Below are 19,566 nucleotides of genomic sequence, written 5' to 3'. Positions count from 1 at the left end.
AATCTTTTCATATTTCCGCACACCCGGAATTTATTCTCACTGTTTTTGTGTCATCGAGTCGACACGTTACGTGACTAAATAACCACTTTTTGTGGTTTATGTGACGTGCTGGCTCATCATTCTTTCGTCTGCGTTCCCCTCGAAGATAAACCTTCAACACGCCGTCGCTCGTATAAACTCATCATTGCCATTTTTAAAAAAATTTTTTTTTTTATGTGGGGTATTAAAAAGATTCATTCGTAGCAACAGCATGTTTTACACATGAAGAGGGGAGTGTGCATGGAGTGCATTCGGTACCATTGAGGTTTTAATAGACGGAATACCTGCTGAATCCATTAAAAAAAAAAAAAAAAGTTGGATGAATTCCATTTTATAGGTTTGGCATCAATATGGACTTGTATAAAAGACGAGTGAACATGAGAAAACACAGCATGGCCAAAGTATAGAAAGTGAGGAATGGACACAGATCTTGCTTTTAACACATTCATTGCTAGACCAGCAGAAAAAAAAAAAAAGCATAATTTGACGTCTTTTTCCGTCAATGGCAGTGAATGATTTAAGATTGCTTTCTTACAGTGTCAATCAAAAGTAAGTATGTTTATATCTTAAAAGGCACATTCTTTTTAATACAGTAATGGATCTCATTCAAAGAATAACAAACAACAGCGAAAAATGGCAGCCACCATATTTGTGGAAATAATTCAATTATGGGTTAATTGGTTGTATATTTTATGTCACATATGCACACATTCAAAGTGAGCCGGATAATCAGGTGGGGGGGTCTTTTTAATATTGTGTGTCATCAGGAGATTTTGAAGACAAATAATCTGGAAATGTGCACATTAGTCTGTTGCTTTAGTGAGACGGCAGAAGAAAGTACGAAAATATTGGCAACCACGAAGTCCATCGCAGGATGAGTCTACCATTTTCCAATTATTGTTTTCTTGGGATTTGGGCCATTTCCAGGGGTCTTACCTGAACTAACTCTCGCTACAGAATTCCCCAAATCGCCATCAGATTTCAACCGGATAGCTCAACATTGTTGTACCTTTCCCTCAATCATTGGATTTCTTCAGATTTAGCCAGGGTTTATATGATGTTGAATGTTTGTTTTGTAGCAAAAACTGTGCTTCACCATAACATCATGACCATTTAGGAATTGCGTGTTTTTGCTAGTGTAGTGTAGCTTAGTCTTTTGTAGCCTAGTCGAGTATTATGAAATCTAGCTTGTAGGGTAGCTTTGTCTATACTATAGTAAGTCTAACATAATGTGGTCTAATCTAGTGAAGTGTAGCCAAGTCTAGTATAGTTTAGTCTAACCTTGTTTGCCTGTAGTCTCATTCAATCTATCAGGGTTATTATGGTTTTGGAATTTTCATTTTAGTTAGTTTTTATTTCGTTTTGAGTTATGTTTGTCAAATTGAGTAACATTTAAATAATTTTCAGGGTGTTTTTTTTTTTTTTTTTTTTAGTTTTTTTTATTAGTTTTAGTTTTTTTTAAAAATGCTTAGTTTTAGTTTTAAAAAAATGCTTAGTTTTAGTTAGTTTCAGCATTAGTTTGTTTTTGTATTACGTGTGCAATATTTAATAAACACCATGTCAGAATGACAAAAATAACACATTTCTAACCTAGTGTTGCATTTCGGCTGAGTTAAATGAAAAAGCAGGCAAACCAAAACTCAAGCAGGCAAATTTGTTGCCTAGGAGCGATGTCATCTGAAAGTGCTTTTCTATTGGCAGCTGCTAGATGACGTCACTTCTGTGTGACACAATTTCAAACGACTTTATTCCGGTTACTATCAAAATAAATATAACATTTAAGGTAATCCCCAAAAGCTCATGTATTAAATTAATTACCAAAGACTAAAACGAAGGACACGTTCACTATGATTATAGATATTTTTAATTTAGTTTTGTAAACATAAAATGTAGTTTCAGTTAGTTTTCTTTTTTTTTTCCAAAAGCATTTTTGTTTTTATTCTATTCCGTTAACGAAAAGGCTTTTTGAGTTTTAGTTTTAGTGTTTTTGTTAGTTTTAGTACTTCCTAGTCTAGTGTAGTGAAGTTTAGTCAAGTCAAGTGTAGTCTCGGCCGGTCTTGTCTGTTAGGGTCAGATAATGCTTAATTGTTTGGTTTCATTTTATTTGTTTCAGGCCCCTGATCTGCTTCTCCTTAAGTTGTTTTAACCTTCACACATGTTGAAACATTAGCCCCTCCCTCCACATCTGACTGAAGTCATGTCAGCATGTGTCAACGCCTGTCCACAAGAAATGATTTCAAACATAATCATCCATGAAGGAGGAGAAGATAATCTTGTAAAGTTGTTTTGGATGTTTCCTAACCTCGCTTGGATTTTCCACAAGGGGCAACAACGTATAATGTTGCAATGGTGTGAGCATTTTCCCTTTTAATGCTAATTCAATAAAAGATGCGCAGTTGAGGGAGAGTGAACACGGATATGGATCTGGTTTCTCTCGTGATGGCGGGTTAGTTTGTTTTTACCGTCTCATCGTCCCACCGACTGTTTGCTTATTCTTCTTCGGGTCACACGGGAAGTCGTCCTTGTGTCAACTCTCTCAGGGTGTCCACTTGTGCTGTCCCCCTTCCCAGACTATTTACAATACAATAGTGTAGCCAAAATCAGGAAATGCAGTGCTCATTGTGTATCAAAAATGTAGAAAATTTCTTAAGCTAAAGCTCAAGGTACTGAGGATCAATTATCATGGAAAATCAATTTGGCCCTTAATTGGGATGACATTCACCGTCTAGTCCAGTAACTAATAAAATCTAGTTTAGTGGAGTCGAATGCCCCGGTGTGCCGAGAGAAGTCGTCACGGTGTCTGGCGAATATTTCATACGAGTGAACAAGTATTATTTGCAATCTGTTCCAGTGAGCATGTCTCGCGACGTACATTCAAAGAAAACATACATTAAAAGTACATTGTTGAACCAAAATAATGTCTTCAAGCCAACATTGTGGTTTCCCCTCCATGTGGTTGATTTACAGTTTTCATCTAATAGCTTCCTGAAAAGAACTACGTTTTTGTAAGAATAACCTCCAGTAACTTGAGCATTTGTCATCTGCAAAATTATCAGTGAGTGCACAGCTACCATTTGTAACTAAAGGTCATTAATTAATTGGCCTTCTAATAACTACAGGTATACCTTTGCGAAAGTTTTTGATTAATTATTTAAGGTCCATGCGGTACATAAAGTAATAACATTAAAATTGCAATGATTTTGTACATTTTTTTCCCCGATTAATTTAGAAAACAATTTAATTAATTGTATGTATAAAATATAGGATTTTTTTTGTTTTATTTATAAAATGTGGAGATTTTTATGTTGGTAAAAGATGGCTTTATAAATTTTTGTTGTGGTGAAGATTATATTTTACATTTACAATTTCAAAATATTTTATTGAATAAAAGGTATTTTTTTATTTAAAGATATTGGATACAATCAAGATATCTACATTTACATAAAATAAAATTAACAAAACGTTCATGTAAAGCATGTCTTATGTTTCATTTATATATTTGTAAATCTATTTAGATATTTAATTCTCAAAATGTTGCTTTTGTTTATTATTTTTTTCTTTGAAATTACAATTGGACTGTGAGTGTCGATTCCTCTATGCTGCTTTCCTGTCGTTTACCTCATCTCACGAATAGCATAAGAACAAATGAATGACCTCAATCATATTCAAAGTGGAGCGCAAAAGGAATACATTTGCAAGTTGTATCGCCCCGCTCACTTCATCGTGTAATTCCATTTTTTTGTGTGTGTATCATTTCCTGTTTGAACAACAGCAACACCTGGAAGCACTTTTTGCCGTGTGAGCCGGTGATGAATAATAATCGTAATGTTTTGGATCAGGACAGAGCGCTGTGAGGGAACCAGTCCAAGTCGGCGGGAAACTCGTGTGTGTGTGTCTGACCTGCAGACAGCTGCGCGTATTTGTGTTTTATTAATAATACATGTCAGCCGTAATGCGGATTTAATAGACATATTATACCCAACGTTATTTGCTTCCGTTTGGCATTTTTCAGAAAGCAGTGCTGTCGAGGCTTCAAGTTCGTGCTGGGCCAGTGCATTCCCGAAGGTAAGCAAATCTACCCGAATAATTTAGGTTTGATTACGGGTAATCAATTTATTGGTTATGTATTATGAATATCAAATATGCTTACAATTGTATCAAAAAGTTTGTGTACTGTAGCCAGTAGCAATGAAAAGATATTTTGCAACAAAATTGGACATGATTTTGCCTCAACATGCTATATATATATATATATATATATATATATATTTTTTTTTTTTAAGATGTTATTTTGTAGTGCACTTATTTATGTGCAATCGATAAATATTGAGCTCCAAGGGACGCACAATTTGGTGAAACCTAACATATATTCAATTATTTCAAATATATGGCAGCCACCATCCTTCTCGGCCCGATTAATTTGCTGCTTGTGTCTGTGACGTACAAATTCACAGAGCTAACTTTTCCCCCGTGTATTTTCAAGACTACGACGTGTGTGCTGGCGCTCCCTGCGAGCAGCAGTGTAGTGATCACTTTGGCCGCGTGGTGTGCACATGTTACCCCGGCTATCGTTACCACCGCGAGCGGCACAGGAACCGAGAGAAGCCATACTGCCTTGGTGAGTCCATTTTGCAAGCATATGATTTTGTTTTCTGTCAATCACGTGACAGAACGGTATTAAATTTACAGAAATTTTTGGGTAAATAAAGCATTTTTTTTCATTGCCTTCAATCTATTTTATTATTAAAATATAGAACATTTGGTTCAGAAAAAATGTATACCATGTTGAGTTTTAATAAATAAATAACATTGACATTCTTCTTCTATATTAATTCTGTGTGTCATCAACAGACCCATAGGCAACTCATGTTGCCCTTGGGGCTAACTTGTACCCACTGGCACCATTATTTTATTTATTTATTTATTTATTTTATGACAATTCCCATTAATGAATAGAGCAAAAAGGCATCCGTGCTTGTGCAGTGTTCCTCTTGCATTTGCCATCCTCCTCCTCCATGCATAACTGTTCGCCGAGAAGGAAAGAAAAAAAAATAATTGGAAGCAATTAACTTTGAAAAGACTTTACTCAACTTTGCAAGCAACCAGTCATATTGTGCCCTGCTTAGAAGTCCCCTCACTCTTACCAGCGACAGCCAGTATTGAACGGTTATGGAAACGCTGACTTTTAGCAACCACGGTAAACCGTCAAACTGGTAATCGGCACATGCCTAATTGACGGTTCAACAATAAAAAAAAATAAAATAAAACATGATTTAGCAACGACACAATGTTGGCAAAGCTGAGAATCTGCTATCCCACTTAGAAGCCCTACAGGCATATTTGTACTTTATCTGGTGGTTAGGTTACACCGCAATAATTTACATTCAGCATTTGATTTCATTCTTTGTTAGATTTTACTTTTTTCTTTCAATCCATTTTCTGTTCCGTGTAATGTAATTTCGTTTCTCACTACAAATCTCTTAAGTATTAGGAAGATTATTATGATTTTTTTTTTTCTAGTCACGTAGTGTAAGGCATTTTTTGAGGGGGATGGAAGGGGGTTATTGTAAAATTAGTTTTTATACATGGATCTGTTTTGGGATTGTATTGTTTGCTTGGCTGTCATGTATTATTATATTTCTCTTATTGGTTTTTAGTGAATATTTGTTTTTAGTGTAGTTTTATCCGTTTACTTAATCTGTTTTAAATACCCCGTATATACTGTATATAGTAGAGCCCTTCCCCATATGATTAATTGAGTGTGCTTCATCCAGACATCGACGAATGCGGCGACTCAAACATGACGGTGTGCTCCCAACACTGCATCAACACGGTTGGGAGCTTCCGTTGCGAGTGCGATCCAGGCTTCTTCCTGCAGGAAGATGGGCGGACATGCAGCAAAGAAGAGAAAGGTCAGTGGCTTGTTGCTAGGCAGAGTTTGTGCGGCACGACCGTTTTCTGTGTTGCGCAGCAGTGGCGGCTCGCCAATAGAGGGCGCTGCCCTACCGCCAAGCTGAGTCACATTGAAAGGGACAAATATTAAATAAATAACTTTTTTTTAAAGAGCACTATGGCTGCATACAAAGTGGTGTGCATGGAGTAAAAATTAGACATACAAAGGCAGTTAAAACAATTAATAACTGTAAACACCATCAAACACTAAAACAATGCAGTGTCTCATGTTGAGTCAAAACTCAAGTTCAAAACTGTTGCGCTTAGATAAGGGGGCAGGGGGTCCAAGTCAGCGGGGTGGGATGGACAAGAACCACTGGGACCAAACACCATAACTTCTGTTTCCTTTTCATTGAAATTCAAGAAGTTCAGTACCATCCAGAACTTTGATTTCCTCCAGACAGGACAAAAGTGGCCTCAAGGAGAAAGTGTCCTTTTTACTCAGCGGGACATAGATCTGACTGTCATCCGCATAGCAGTGAAAGGAAATACCATGCTTTCTTAAGATGGAGCCCAGGGGCAGCAAATACAATGTAAACAGCAGGGGCCCCAAAATGGAACCCTGTGGAACACCATACAGCAGTGGGGCAGAGCGGGACTCTGAGCAGCTAAGGTTAACACAAAATGTTCTGTCTGTCTTGCATGCTATGAAGGTTTCGGGAGATGCTCAATAGCTTCAAAATGCAAGCAACGTCCGCTAGGCTGTTTGAATTTCTAAGGGCTGATGTCAGGATATTTTTCTGAGTTATATGACTACTCCATCTTACACATACATATTTGAAAGGAGTGCGTTAATGCAAACAGTACTGTTGTGAGTGTTAGGGTTATGTTAGGACATTTCATGTCCTCGGGGGGGGACATAAAATGAAAAATTTGGTGGGGCACTGCCCCTGCATCTAAAGCAGACTTTGCCGCTCTGCGTATGTGTGTGTATGCACCTGGTAGTCATTACACATGGCACGTCAGAACAGTTTTTCCTCCTGAGCGTGAACTTTGAACCCTTCGACTCCGGGGTCCTTCCTTGGTTTGCCTTGATGCTCTTGAGGAAAACATCACAAAGGACCCGGAAGATTAAAAATAATAATAATAAAGATGTTCACGCCCATTCCGTCGCCAATGAGGCGGTCCTTCCTCCCGAGGGTGTCTCCTCGGTTGAGCAAAAGCAACGTGGTCCCGGCACTGTCAATCTGCCATTTAATGTATGCGTGTGGAAACAAAAGCAAGCTCTGTATGCTGACCTTTTTTCACGATTGTTACTCTGATTATCCAACCAGAGGAGTAAATGGGAATGACAGTGGAAAAATTACGGCGCACGGGTCTCCTCAAAGGAGTGACCCAAGACTTTGACCCAAGAATTTGATATTTTCTCTCTTGTTTACAAAAATACTTGTCCTCTTTCCTCTCTGAACACCAAAAACGTAACGATTAGTAAAATCACAATGTATGCCGCCATAAACGTTAAATGACAATGGGCAGTGCAATGTCTAAGTGCAGCGCTGCCTGGTCACTGGGTTGCGGAATCAAAAACACCCACTAACTATGGCCAGCATTTGGCAGCATTTTAATGGGTTGCCGGTGTATAAAATTACAATGAAATATGACGGAATCTGATGAAATAGGGCGACATTGTCACATTAAACCTAATTTACAGAGCTTCACTAAACTACAAAATATTAGTGTCAAAAGTCACTGTTGTGGAGAAAATGTATGTTTTCACAAACATCTTGTTTTCTCCTTATCTTTTCAATTTTCGCTCAATGTCACTCAAATTACTTATTTTCAAATGGTTATTATGAAAGAACGGAATAAGGTAGAAACATACTTTTTTCTCATGAAAGAATGGAATGTGAACTTTCATGTGGTACACACCTTGTATATGTAGTAAAAGCACACAATATTCTGTTTGCCTTGAAAGATGAGTTAACATGCTCAAAATCGGCTGGCATGGCTGACATTTTTGTTATATGTGGCAATAAAATAGTTAACATGGTCCATAAATAAATACAAATCCTAACAAAGATGTCGTTAACAGTGCCGCATCATGTCTTGGAGAAATCCGACAATGTGATGAATACGGGGACCTGCTCGGCTACGTGCGACGACTTCCAGCAGATCAAGACCACCGTGTTGCAGCTGAAACAGAAGGTGACCGTCTCCACGTGTAACTTCTCAAAATCCAAATGTTGTTCAGCGAACCCCACTACATTAAGTAGCAGTTTGTCTCCCAGGGGATCTTATTTGCTTAGAATAGTATGTAGTCCTTCATGATGTTAAATCATGAAGTTTGTGAGTTATTGTGAAACACTGTTGCCGTGGCAATGCGCTGTTCACCGTACAGTAATATCTATGCTAATTTCCATAGCTAATCCAAGGCGCTATGTGTTATCATCGTCAGTTGGCTGACTTTATTTACTATGTAGTTCAGTTGAACAGTTTAGTTTAGCATGACATTAAGATACGAAGTTTGTGAGTTATTTTGAAACACTGTTGCCATGGCAACACGCTACTCACCGTACTATGATATCTATGCTAATTTCCATCGCTAACCCAAGGCATTTAGTGTCATCATCAAGCTAGCTGACTTTATTTACTATATAGTTCGGTTGAACATTTTAGTTAGCATGATGTTAAAACACGAAGTTTGTGAGTTATTGTGAAACACTGTTGCCGTGGCAACGCGCTGTTGACCATACAGTAATATCTATGCTAATTTCATAGCTAACCCAAGGCGTTTTGAGTTATCATCGCGCTAGCTGACTTTATTTACTATAAAGTTTGGTTGAACATTTTCATTAGCATGATGTTAAAACACGAAGTTTGTGAGTTATTGTGAAACACTGTTGCCGTGGCAACGCGCTGTTGACCATACAGTAATATCTATGCTAATTTCCATAGCTAACCCAAGGCGTTTTGAGTTATCATCAAGCTAGCTGACTTCATTTACTATAAAGTTTGGTTGAAAATTTTAGTTTAGCTTTTTAATTTCTAGTTTTCTTTTGTTTGATGTGACAGTTGTACAATAAACTACAACTCGGAGTACCAATTAAACAATCTGGAGCAGGCAGACGATAAACTGCACCTATCTTACATTCACTGTATCGTCTTCTTTGTTGAGATCTGCAGAAACCATCTACCCCCACGTTTATTTTTTCACACAGTTATATCTTACTGCAGGAGTCAAACATTAACAGCACCCTGGAGGGGCAATACACTACTTTATTTCATCCTTTATTTTAAAAAAAAATAAATAAAAAAAATGGAGAAACACGCTTCGACACATTTCACTTCACTTGATGTCTTTCTCCAAGTGCGACTTGGACAGCAAATTAACAGGAGAAAAAGTCAACAGCAGACTCGCATTTCCCACTAGTGGCACTCTGGGTCACATGAATAATTGTTTCCAGTCATGTGGTACTTCAGCTCTATACATACTGGACGTAATATTAGGTCCACCACACAAGATAATAATGCCTTGTTGTAATTGACTTAGTCAGGGAGATAGTAATTTATCTATCATGCAATTGTTGTTTATGTATAAATTAATTTCTAGGTTTTTTTTTTCATCCCTTTTCTTTACTCAAGATACTGTTAAGCAGTTCTGATATTTCAGAGCAGAGGACCAACGACAAAATCCCAGCTGCCTTTTTAATGGGACCACCAGGCCTGCCTGGTCCACCAGGTAAATGTGCGACTTAGTGGACCGTTAAAGCCTTAATAATTTGACAGCAACATGCACACACAAATCAATTCATAACTAAGCAAATGAAATATCAACATAATGGTTTACATGTAAAATATTTCTATGAAAATGTAATTTTTATTTTATTAAAAGATTGTCCTTTTTTAATAATCAGAAAGAACAGTCAAATATAAAAAAAAATCAGATTTGTAGAATTTTATATAACAGTTATTAATTTATTTTTTTTATCTAATAAAAATCTTTTTAATCTTTCTACAGGAAATAACAGGAAATAATCCTTATTTGTTTGTTTATTTTGTTTAGGAGATCCAGGACCAGAGGGGCAGCCAGGTCTTGTAGGACACTCGGGGCCCCCGGGACCACCTGGACCAAGGGGCCTTATGGGTCCCATGGGGCCCACACCAGACTTGTCGCACATCAAACGAGGCCTTCGCGGAGCTGTGGTCAGTTGATAATCTTCACCACTTTTTTATTCTTCTGAAATTATGACATTATACTGGTGAACATTTTTTTTCCCCCACATCTTCCGTAACAATATTTGTAACACTTCATTTCCCACTAATGGATGATGGTGACAGCACAACTGCATCTGACTCATTTTCAGAGTGAGATCACATGCAAATATGTGGAGTTGATTTATGGTTATTAATACAATCATTAAACTCTGAAACGTTTTAACTAAGCCTTGACCTTTTGAGGTAAGAACAATGAAAGTTTAATCCATTGACAATTGGTTTTCTTTGGCCTTCTGTCGTCGTCTGCCCGCGAGCGTCATCCTTTCATGTTGATTAGCGCGACCCGGGACGTGGACCAAAAATGTGCAGGATGCTGTTGCGCATTGCCACGTTGATGAATGACACTATCAACACCTGCAATCAGACGAGCTGGCGACGTTAACTGGGCCAAAAGCTCACAAAGCCCTTGAGTGAGAATTTGGAGTTTTTTTTAATGACGTATGCTCGTCTGCCTGAAACTCTTAATCCTCATTAGAGGTTTGTCCATGTTGTTTGGAATACTGACGCAAGTCCACGTGCACTTAAGACGGGTAGTTTAAAAAAGTGGTATAAGTTATGAAGGCATAACGTATCATCTTTGCTAAACACAATGAAAATGCACATGCTTGAATGAATTTTTGTCGTTGTCCACCAGGGGCCTCCGGGAGCGCCAGGAAAAGACGGACACAAGGTGAGATTACGTTTGGAAACGAGTTCAACTGCGATTAATAGAAGTTCGGTGTCGGCCAGTCAGCGATGATTGTTCACAGTCAAAGTTGCTAAATTGGATTTAAGACATTTGACTGATTGTCTGTGATGTCTGTCATCCACTCAAGTGCAAACACTTTTCTTGCTACATTGAAAATCAAACATAAGCCCCCGGGGGGGTTCACATTTTGGAGTGTTCAAGTGGCCATTAACTTTTTCCCGATCGTTGTTCAGAAAACCCTGCGGCCCATGCGGCACGTCTGGAATATTTCAGGCTTTTTTTCTTTTCTTTTTTCCAGGAAGGGTTCATCAGGGAACAGGAACAGTTTGCTTAGCATTCACCTCGTCAGGAAGCCAAAAAGGCTTCGGGATGCTCCAAACTTCACGTTGATATTTTCTGCTTTCTGTCTTGTTTCGGATTTTTCTCAGACACATGAAGGCTGCGTTTGCATTAAACTCATATTTAGCGACAGGATACAATTTTTTGCAAATTTGTATGACTATTTTCGGAATGTGACAACTCCATAAAAAGACAATTGCGATTTTTTTTTCTTGTAATTGTTTTAATTTACTCTCATGAACTTTTTCTCATATGCATAATAACACACACTGGTCTGGGACTACAACTTTTCATATTTGTCCTCTGTAATCGACCTTTTTACACCTGAATATCTCCCACCCAGTGCATACGATTGAATTAACTACTTTTGGGCTCTACAGAGGACATTCAGAGCTTTCCAATGATACCAAATGTGTAGGGGTCGGGCTTTGCTACCTTTGATTGCATCATAAAAGAAAATGGCTTCCCTCAGTGCAAGCACTTTTTAGGGAAGAGGAAAAGTGTACAACACATTTTATTGAACAAATTTAGGCTTTAAATGTTGTTAACATGTTTTTCATAAGACTCTTAAGAACACATTAAAGTATTGTTTGAATTATTTTAACTGTATTTGAGCCGAGCGTTTAAGTTTTAAAAAATGTCCTCTGTAGTGGACTCATCATAGCTTAAAAATAAAACCTTTTTTTTTTTTTTTTTTAATTTCTTTTGCAATATTCCAGTTACTTCACAAAGATTGGGGAATATCAAAATTAACATGATTGGACAATATTTTTTTTTCCTGGTAGTCGGGAGGATATAACACAACAATTTTTACGCTGGACTTTATTCTGATCTTTTTTTCTCTTAATACTATGACTATTATATCATAAATACAGTTTTTTGTGTAAACAAAACAAAACAAAACAAATCATAAATTTCTTACGATATTATCATAAAATGTACTTTTTCTTCCTCCATTCTCCTTTTATGATCCTACCCAAAATAGAAAACTCATCTCATGGGAATTTTGCATATTAGTATTTTACGTTACCAGTGTTTTAGTTCTCAACATGGGCCAAAATTAGCATTTCTTAATAATCGTCCCTTTGTGATATTTTTTTTGTGTGCATAGAACACACGCCGCGGATTTACGACGATGAGTCATCATTTTTTTGTTTTCTTCAGTTCGAACTTGTCAGACCAGACGTAGTGGTCTTCGACGATGACATCACGGATTCGTTAAAAGTCATATTCACAGTTATTAATGTGCACAATATTGGCACAAATTGTGCATGCGCAAGAATACTACTTAAATGAGCCAAAACTGTATCTTTTTATTCCTGATCGTCTGATTCTGATTCTGTTTTTGTGTTCATGGTCAAATGTAGCAAGTATGTAACAGCACTTGGGATCCCACCACGTTATGACATCTCTTGGAACGGTTTAATACCGATTTGCTCGGCTTAGCGGCTCGCTTGTGTGCTCCATCCAATTCAGGTGCCTTAGCTACACGCAGAATCCTTCAATTTTCCCGCATCGGGGATGTTTGTGTGGATAGATGGAAGAGTGATGCTAATCTGTCTCTCCGAGTTACAAATCCAAACCATCTGCCAAAACAGTCACAGCCCCAGCGTGACCCCCGCGAGCCCGCCGAACCACCTCAGCGGTCGGGCGAACGAGCGCTACCGTAGATCAACAGTAATTCCTCACAGTTGCGCTTCGCTCGTTAAAGAAAAAAAAAAACAATACAATATTATGAATTCCTCTGGTGCTCCCCAATACTCAAATTCATCTAAACTGAATATTTGTTTCTTTACCCTCCAGGGGGAGCGAGGAGCACCCGGGCCAGTTGGACCTCCAGTAAGACAATCGCCACCTACATCAACTTATGAACTCTGTCGCAAAAATCCGGCGCTGTTGTTTCAGGGCCGTTAACAAGACAGACATAAAAATAAACGGCATTATTGCACAGGAAAAACTGTCGACCACATTGACTATGACAACTGTATTTCTATTTACTTTAAAAATGAAAATGTTATACTTTTAAAATTGAAATTTGGCTCTTTTGAAAATGGTGGTTTTGTGGTGATACAATTACAATTACAGTCACATAAAATTAAAAAAAAAAATCATGTAAATATATTATTTATTATCATTAAATAAAAAGTTTACTCTCAAAACATTTTTTCATAAAATTACAACTTACTCTTGTAAAGTGACATTTTTGTTTATTTTTTTTAAGTAAAATTTTGTTTTACTATTGTAACATTTTTATTACATTTGTGTAAACATCATGTAAAATAAAAATGTTACTCAAAAAGATTGTTCAGGTATACATGAAAAAAAAACTCATACAATTGCAATTATATCACAATATAATATACATTGTCATTTTTGTAAAGTTAGAATTTTATTCAAATTTCACTCTGAGAAAATTATATATTTTTCCTAGTAAAATAACAATTTATTTAAAAAATATATATATATTTTTAAAGTAAATGCATTTTAATTTACCCAAAAAAAAATCTTCATGTAAAATGACATTCTTGTAAAGCTGAAATTGTATTCAAATAAAATTACAAATTTGTAGAAATACATTCATGCAAAAATTGTTATTTCCAAGCTCTTTTGCAATAAATAAACAGTATATCGTAAAATTGCGATTTTTGAGAAGCCATTCATATTGATAAAATATATGGATGGATATTATAATTATATATATTATAATTATTATAATACATTTTGTCGTCATCTTGTAGGGCCCTCCAGGCTCCTTCGACTTCCTACTGCTGCTCATGGCCGACATCCGCAACGACATCGCCGACCTGCAGAGCAAAGTGTACGGCCGAGCGCCCCTCTACCCGGGGGAGGAGCTTCCCGTAACGCCCGGCGCGTGGCGAGACAGCCAGGACACGGGCTCGGGCGAGGACTTCCGAGAGACGTTTCCGCCTCCGCCGCCGCCGTCGCACTCCAAGAGGACCCGCAAGAGGAAGCCGCCGCGAGGCAGAACAGACAGCAATGGATTCTAAAGAGTCAATGTAAGATGTAAATATCTTATTATTATTTAACTATTTTTATTAATAGAATGTATCGTATGCCTTTTGAAGCACAGATGTTTATTTTTATATGATATATGCAAGATTATTGTTATTTTTGAACATTTTTAAAGTCCTTTCGAGCACATTGAATTGAAAGAAATTTACTAGAAATCATCTCGTTATGATTATTATTAGCAATAACATTCATCGTACAATGCTTTATTTATTATTATTGTATTATAGTATTGTTTGTTAAAGTCACTTTAGATGAATGACAATTTTGTGGAGTCTTTTTTTTTTTTTTTTTTTTCTTTTTCTCATAAATGAACATTAGTCTCGGGGTGAGAAATGAAATACCATAAGGTCAATAATTCCCTACTGATGCCACAAGATGGCGCCAAAGCACTTCATTTTATATTAGTGCTCTAGCATGAGCCGATAAACATTGGATTCGTTTTTCAGCGAAAAACAGAGGTTCAAAAAAATCTAAAACTAAGAAGATGGAACGTTACGACGGTATTCTATTCATGTTGTTTTTGTTTATGTTGTGTGTGTTTTTCAACATTCTATCATCTTTTTTTAATCACAAATCTTAATATTTATTTTTTATAGCCATTTTTAGAAATAGAATTTAAAAAAATAAAAATAAATCCTTACACAACATTAGACCGGCATTCTGTGCAAGTTTTGTTTCCATTTTCCATGCTTTGCCATTCTCAGCATTACTACTTTACAAAAGTACAAACATTTCTCATAATACGGCCTTGTGTAAAAGTATTTTTTTTTTCCACTCAGTGTACATTTATTTCTATCTACATTTAGGATGTCATTCAAAAATTATGACATGTTCTGTTATTCTAATCTCAATACTTCTTTTTGCCATCATACTGTGACAATTCTTGCAAATTATCTAAATACAGTCTTATTTTCATATATTTTTTTCGCATACCTTAGCTTCTTTTTTTCCTGAAAAAAAGGCACCGCATAGAAATATAATATACATTCTAATAAATATTTCCCAAATGAACACTTTTCTAGTCTTGTGATACTAAGACTTTTTTTTTTTTTTTTGCATTGAAATACGACAGATTTCTCATAAGGTTGACTTTTTTTTAAATATGAAAGAAAGTTTATTCTCATAACATTCTATCTTTTTTTCTTATAATAGTAATTAATTTGTCATAAAATGACAATTTTACTCTCAAAATGATAGTATTAGAACAAAACTTGTTTTTATCTTGACCATGTGCGAGTAATCGCTCAAACAATTACATTAAATGAAGTCAAGATATTCATCTTATAGATCGATGCCACGTGTAAGATGAGTCCACTGTGATGCTTTGTCGCCGTAGTAACAACATAACAACTGGCGGTTGATAAAGTAAATGGTTTTTTTTAAAGGATTGTTGACATAATTCTCAGTGCTGTGGTAAATCTCCGCTTAACACCGCTGATGTAACTTCACACGTGTGAATCATTTACGCACTTTAGAGTGTTCGTAGCGCAAATGATAACAACATGACTAATATCATATACTCACTTAAGCCTGATCGTGTGAGATAACACCATTTTATTATTGTTTACTTTTGCTTCCTTCATGTCGTTTTTTTATTTTTTCTTGTAAATGTATGACTTTATTCTCGCTAAAATGTCTGTGAATTTATATTTCTATCATATTTTTCAGAGAAAAATAGAATTTTACTAAAAAAAAAAAAAAATTCACACTGTATGCATAGAAACTTTTGTCAAAGTGAAGTTTTATTATTTTTTAAGCTTTTTGTTTTCTTATGGTTTGTGAGGCACTCTGTTGTTGGATTGTTTTCCACTAGAGGGAGACAAAGTCAAAGTGTTGAATCACTTGGGCCATCAGGAGCAAGCACAAATGACGATAGCGAATACAGGGCGAATACAGCGACTTCGGGGTGTATAGTAGGACTATTCCAGGGGTCTGCAACATGCAGGTCTCGCTTTCATCTGCGGATCTCTGTGACTTTGTAAAACAAATGTTTCATTTTAAACTGTGGACTATTTTATTTGAAAGTAAGCTTCAACCAAATGTCCTTTTTTCTTTTCTTTTTGTTCTTTTCTTTTTTTTGTTTTGTTTTGTTACATGCAAAAATATGTTGTTGTTTTTTTTCTTTGGTAGATGGCCGAAATGTCTGAGTATTTAAGGGCGCCAACCACAGATTTAGCTATAATCTGATTTTTTTTTTTTCAATCTTTTGTTCAATATTTTGGAAAAAAAAAAAAAAAAAGGCTTTTTTTGTTTTGTTTTGTTTTTGGATTTTTGGGAGACAACTTTTTTTTTTTTTTTTTTTTTTTTATATAGTAGTTTTGGGGGATCCAACTCACTTTTTTTGCTGGAAAACATATTTTGTAGATTAAAGTGTTTTTTTTTTTTTTGTTTTTTTTTTTTTAAATTTAATTTAGTTTTGGGGGAACCAACTCCCTTTTTTTTTTTTTTTTTTTGCTGGAAAACATATTTTGGAGATTTAAGGTTTTTTTGTTTTTTTGTTCCCCCCCCCACTAGTCACGATCCCAATCCCAATCCCCCGAATAGCAGGGCCCAGCGGATATCAGATCAATTATCCCCAATTAAATGAAATGAAATGCCATTTATCCATTCCAAATTAAAATGCACTGTAGAAAATGCACTATAATGTGTACATATATAAAACTCATGTATAAAGAATATGAAGATATCAACTTGTTTTGTAGATTGCAATGGTACATTGGGGCACGCTGAAAGTCACAATAGCAACTTTAGTTTTGCATCTTTGGGCCACATTAGGAGCTGGAGTCGCTCTTGAAAGTGTTCTCATTCTCCATTTGTGTGTTTGTTGCACTAATAATTATGTTGGGGCACTAGTAAGTGAGGGTATGGCACAAGTATTTATTGAGTATAATTTTCTATTCAAATATGATGACATTCACTTTTTATATTTACTGTTCTGTGTCCGAAGTTCAAGAGGTTGTCCTGGGCCTCTTTTGGACTTCCAGCTGTGTTGTGAGCCAGCTACTTTTTTTTTTTTTAAAGTCATAAAAGTTTGTTGTTGTTTGAATTTTTTTTTTGTTGACCTCACTCACTTTTGGATGAAGAGGAAAAAATCAAGTTTTAATCATCGGAGCTAAATGTCATTGTTGTTTTCTTGAAAAACAACCAGAAAAGTGTAAAGTGCCCCCTTGGTGCCGTTCATCACTTGTGCTGCTGTGCGTTTCCAAAATGGAGACTTTTGAAAATAATGGAAATAATCTGTGCCAGGGTCAAACTGTCGCCACCAGAAACCTTTTATTAACCGCGCTGTGATTTTTAAGCAACATTTTTATATTCTTTATCTGCCCTCAAAATAAGTCAAGTGTGCTATCATACAACTTGATTCTCATAACACTTTTTCCCCCTCATGTCATTAAAAAATCAGATTTTATTTAAATTCTGCATTATTTTAATGACAAAACTTTTTTTTAATTTTTTTTTAACAAATACATTATGTGTTTTTAACATTAAAATATTTTCTTTTGGAATACAATGGCTTTGTTATTGTTATCGTAACATTTTTTACATTACATACATTATACATTATATTATAAGTGTAAGAATACATTTTGTTTTTCTTAAAATAGCACCATACCAATTCAGAACTGAGGAACTACGGTATATGTTCAAGTGAGTTGAGGCGCTTCATTGAGGCATTAAGTAGTGCTTTGTCACCATCTTGTGGCATCTCGGTGCTGAGGAGCTACGTTGAAATATTTAGGCAGAATTCGAGATTTGACCCCATCATGTGACATCCAAGAAGCTACGTTGAAGTGAGTAGAGGAAAATCATTTAGACAAAAGTTATGTTTTGTCGCCATTTTATGGCATCTTGATCCCAAGGAATTACGGCAAATTCAGTTGAGGTGCTTCAATAAGGCAAATGTAGAGCTTTGCCGCCATCTTGTGGCGATTTTCACCATACATAATAGCGGGGTTCACTGTGAGTGCCATTACGAGATTGGAAATATTTGTTTTGCGACTCAAAAGGCAGGAATCGTCTTAAAATAGGAAGGTTGCCTATATTTTAATTAAAAATCCAAAATTTGTTTCCCTCTCACATTAACATTATGGCAACGCGTTCATTCCCATATGACAACAGTCTAAAATTATGACCTAGCCTGCTTGTGATTTATGTGTTTTTCCAACAGCATATTTCTACTTTACAGCACTTGACTGCTTTAAGTTAGACAATATAAACTTCGTCCTTTGAGTTGACATCCAACCTCAGTGATTTGTTAAATTTACTGCTGCTTTGGCAACTAAATACACCATGTATGCTTTTGGTTTGTGCCATGACGTCATTATACTGTAACCCGGATGCCCCCAAATGTATGGACAGTCGCAGTACCCCTCTGAAACCACTAGACAGCAGTCCGCACTCACCAAAAAAAATGTGGATGGTGCGATCTCAGCGTCACACAAAGCGATTTCAAGTATTTCCTTTCAAAATTGGGGTAATCAAAATAACTTGTCGTAAATTATGTTGTTGTTGTTATTTTAAATGTGAATAACGACAACTGGGAGCTGACATTCCCCAAAATATTAATAATAATAATTAATTTACTTTAGCCTTGTACCAATTAGCAGCACATAAACAGTCTGGTATGTGTGCTCCCTCTAGTGGTACGTGGAAAAACACTGAAATAAATGTTCAGGCATGCTTCATTTTTTTTTGTTACTCCATTACAGCAAACTTGTTAAGTACAAATCTGTTATTTAATTCCATTACAATGCAGCTGTGTTTAAGATTGTGGAAATGTTCATTAAAAAAAAAAACATTTATTATGAGCATTTTTATTTAAAATATGCAATATATTTTAATTGAGTCATTATTTCGGTGCAGTTTGTTTTTTATTTTTATTATTAGTTCTTGTATTTAGGCGCAGTGTTAATGCTGAAATTATTACAGTGGCTTACAATAATATTATTTATGCTTTTTACTTTTAGGAATAAACCCTCTGTAATGTTTTTGATGAACACATTGAATAGCAAAAGTGGCAATCACAGATTTGTTTTTGTAAATTTATTTATTTATTTATTTATTTATTTATTTATTTATTTTAATGATGATTAAACCGCTGAGACGGTCCCAAAAAGCTTGATTAGTCTGGACGCATGTCGGAGGTCAAGGCTAGCTAAGTGCTGCTTAGTGCCGCAACAGCTAGCTAGCAACTCTCTTGGCTACTGCTGCGGCGAAACACAAGACTTACTTGTACTATATTTTAGGGTAATATGCATGTGATGTTCTTGTAAAACTTGAGAGGACAACTTTGCCTCATA

General features: G+C 36.0%; 1 protein-coding gene across 2 annotated transcripts in view; it reads left to right on the top strand.

The window, feature by feature from the left end:
- Positions 1-16,152, top strand: part of ccbe1 (collagen and calcium binding EGF domains 1) — a 39,370-nt gene extending 23,218 nt beyond the window's left edge. Inside the window, exons 4-13 of one of the 2 annotated variants that reach the window (XM_077497444.1) lie at positions 4,052-4,104; positions 4,523-4,657; positions 5,814-5,951; positions 8,024-8,136; positions 9,574-9,670; positions 9,995-10,134; positions 10,841-10,876; positions 13,037-13,072; positions 13,972-14,250; positions 16,080-16,152. In XM_077497444.1, coding sequence (XP_077353570.1) covers positions 4,052-4,104; positions 4,523-4,657; positions 5,814-5,951; positions 8,024-8,136; positions 9,574-9,670; positions 9,995-10,134; positions 10,841-10,876; positions 13,037-13,072; positions 13,972-14,241 — 1,018 coding nt within the window. In that variant the 3' untranslated portion in view covers positions 14,242-14,250; positions 16,080-16,152. Of the gene's footprint in view, positions 1-4,051; positions 4,105-4,522; positions 4,658-5,813; positions 5,952-8,023; positions 8,137-9,573; positions 9,671-9,994; positions 10,135-10,840; positions 10,877-13,036; positions 13,073-13,971; positions 15,148-16,079 lie in introns of those variants that run through there. The other variant, XM_077497443.1, reaches the window with a different exon arrangement.
- The last annotated feature ends 3,414 nt before the right edge of the window (positions 16,153-19,566 follow it).

This window comes from Festucalex cinctus, chromosome 15, assembly GCF_051991245.1.
Source record: "Festucalex cinctus isolate MCC-2025b chromosome 15, RoL_Fcin_1.0, whole genome shotgun sequence".
Classification (NCBI taxonomy): domain Eukaryota; kingdom Metazoa; phylum Chordata; class Actinopteri; order Syngnathiformes; family Syngnathidae; genus Festucalex; species Festucalex cinctus.
This window is presented reverse-complemented; position numbering and strand designations above follow the sequence as displayed.